Source organism: Cyprinodon variegatus, unplaced genomic scaffold (genome assembly GCF_000732505.1).
Source record: "Cyprinodon variegatus isolate N-32 unplaced genomic scaffold, C_variegatus-1.0 Scaffold13, whole genome shotgun sequence".
NCBI lineage: Eukaryota > Metazoa > Chordata > Actinopteri > Cyprinodontiformes > Cyprinodontidae > Cyprinodon > Cyprinodon variegatus.
In genome coordinates, this window is record NW_015150466.1 from 930,885 (window position 1) to 933,197 (window position 2,313).

General features: G+C 38.0%; 1 protein-coding gene across 1 annotated transcript in view; it reads left to right on the forward strand.

Annotated features, from left to right (window-relative positions):
• LOC107089734 (long-chain-fatty-acid--CoA ligase 4-like) overlaps nt 1-2,313 on the forward strand; it is a 17,433-nt gene that overhangs the window by 10,012 nt on the left and 5,108 nt on the right. Inside the window, exons 7-8 of the mRNA XM_015382679.1 lie at nt 1,796-1,884; nt 2,009-2,197. Coding sequence (XP_015238165.1) covers nt 1,796-1,884; nt 2,009-2,197 — 278 coding nt within the window. The remainder of the gene's footprint in view (nt 1-1,795; nt 1,885-2,008; nt 2,198-2,313) is intronic.

Below are 2,313 nucleotides of genomic sequence, written 5' to 3' on the forward strand. Positions count from 1 at the left end.
GGTGAGTAGAAAATGAAGGCTAATCATGTTTTGGGTGTACTATTCCTTTAAAGGTTCAGGGTCTCAGCTGAGGGGAAGTTTAACCCCTTAGGGTCGTAGAAACAAATTCTGCCTAAAATTACACATGTGAATTAAAGTCCAGCTCCCAAACTATAAATTAGAAATACAACTGTTTGTAATTGTTGAACATAAAGGCATTGAGGAATATCTTTCAGGTGGAATCACTATTTTAAATGTCACCATGTCTGATTTATAGGTGATTAAACTAAGAAAAAATGAAAAATATTTTGCCTCACCAAATTTTTCCAAACTAAAAATTGCGAAACACCATGAAAGCCCATTTGAAACTCTGGATGAACCCTCAGACTTTATAGATCCACATCTTGACTATAGCTCAAGCTAATTTGGACTGAATCAATTGAAGCACGTTTAGGTTTTAGTGGGCAGTGAGCTAGGAGGAAATATCATTTTAACACAATGCCAAAAGTGACCAAATTATGCAAAAATGCATTTTTCCACTCATAAAAGGAAATCTGGTCAGACAAATATTCTGATTTCCATTATTGGAGACCTTCTGCATGAGGCAAAGTCTTTGCTCCTCAGATTTAGTCGTTGGTTCATTGAAATTTACCAATAAAATCACCAAACTGAATAGAAAATAAGAATAACAGAGCAGCTTATGGAATGCATGCCGGTTACATCACCTGAAATGGTCTCACAATGACCTCTGACCCCTCCTTGGAAAGGGCTGAACGTCTAGTTTCCAATGATGCCCGCCGTCAGTGGGCGGGGCTAAAAATGAATACCTGCTGTTGCATTACTCCCGCAGAGTCACCACGCCAGGTGGGATTCTACATCTCATTTTATTTATTTATACAGTTATAAAACAAAATGTATTTTTGAATACATGGTGTGGATGAAACACCATGTGACTGTGTTTGGGCCATTTCTATAAATAGATAAACATCAGCTGGACCCGGTCCTAATAAAACCAATAAAATAGACTTGATTAAACCTGATTTTATTAATGTTTAGCTTTAGGAATGACATTAGAAAATAAAAAATAAAATAAAATTCCAAGCGAGCATTTTTATCCTGCTTATAAAGATGCTATTTGTGGATGAAAGCTAACTTTGAACAGGTGAAGCATAACGGTGGCAGCATCATGCTGTGGGTTTGACTTTCTTCAGATTTTTGAAGCCTGATTAACTGAAATCCTGTGGATGAAGTTTAACGTCCAGCTCGATATTTTTCAACTTAAAATCTTTAATAGAAAAATAGAATAAAATGCAGCACCAGGCTCTGCATTTTATTCTATTTTCCTTTGGGCTGCAACTAACGACTATTTTGCAAATTGATTCTTTAGATTAATCGATTAATAATCAGGTAGCCAAAGGTTCCTTAAAGAAGAATTTGTACGAAATTAAACGGATAAAACAAAAACTTTTCCACCTGAGCAGTTTTGGATAAAGCAGATTGACAGACGGAAAACTTTTTTTTATCTTAAATGCAAAATGTTCATTTTTTTTACAATCTTTGTATAATTCCTTCTCTAAGTTGGTCGCTCTGTCAGATAAAGATGTTTTAGATTCTCTAGCCTCCAGTTAACGATTAATCAATTACTAAATTAGCTAAAGATAATTTCAATAACTGATTAATCTGAATAATTGTTACAGCCCTAATTTTCATGTGTTTTATTTCCCTTCATTGTTTAGGAGCATGTCTGCTGTTGTTGACTGATTTAAAAACATCTAAAACAGTTTTGAATGTTCTCTCTATTAAACGTTAAAATAAGCGTTCTGTCTACAGTTGCAGATTTCAGCACCGGTCGCGTCGGAGCTCCTCTGATCTGCTGTGAGATTCAGCTCAGAGATTGGACCGAAGGTACGCCTATAAAACATGCTGCTACACGCTGGACGCGCTGTGCAGAACAGGAACTGGTTTAGATGCCATGATGATGATGATGATGGTGTGCAGCGGTCTGTTTACCGCTCTGTTTACTCCTCAGGTGGCTACACCAGCAAAGACCAGCCCAACCCAAGAGGGGAGATCCTGATCGGTGGTCCCAACGTGACCATGGGCTACTTCAGGCAAGACGGCAACAATCAGGACTTTTTTGTGGATGAAAAAGGTCAGAGGTGGTTCTGCACCGGAGACATCGGAGAGGTTTACCCCGATGGCTGCCTGCAGATCGTAGGTCAGTATATTCCCATCCAATCAACTTCACTTTACCGTTTATTGGCAGAGAAGCTGCTTTCCAAAAAAAGACAATTAAAAACAATCAGCTGGACTTTGTTTCCCAGTTTGAAGACG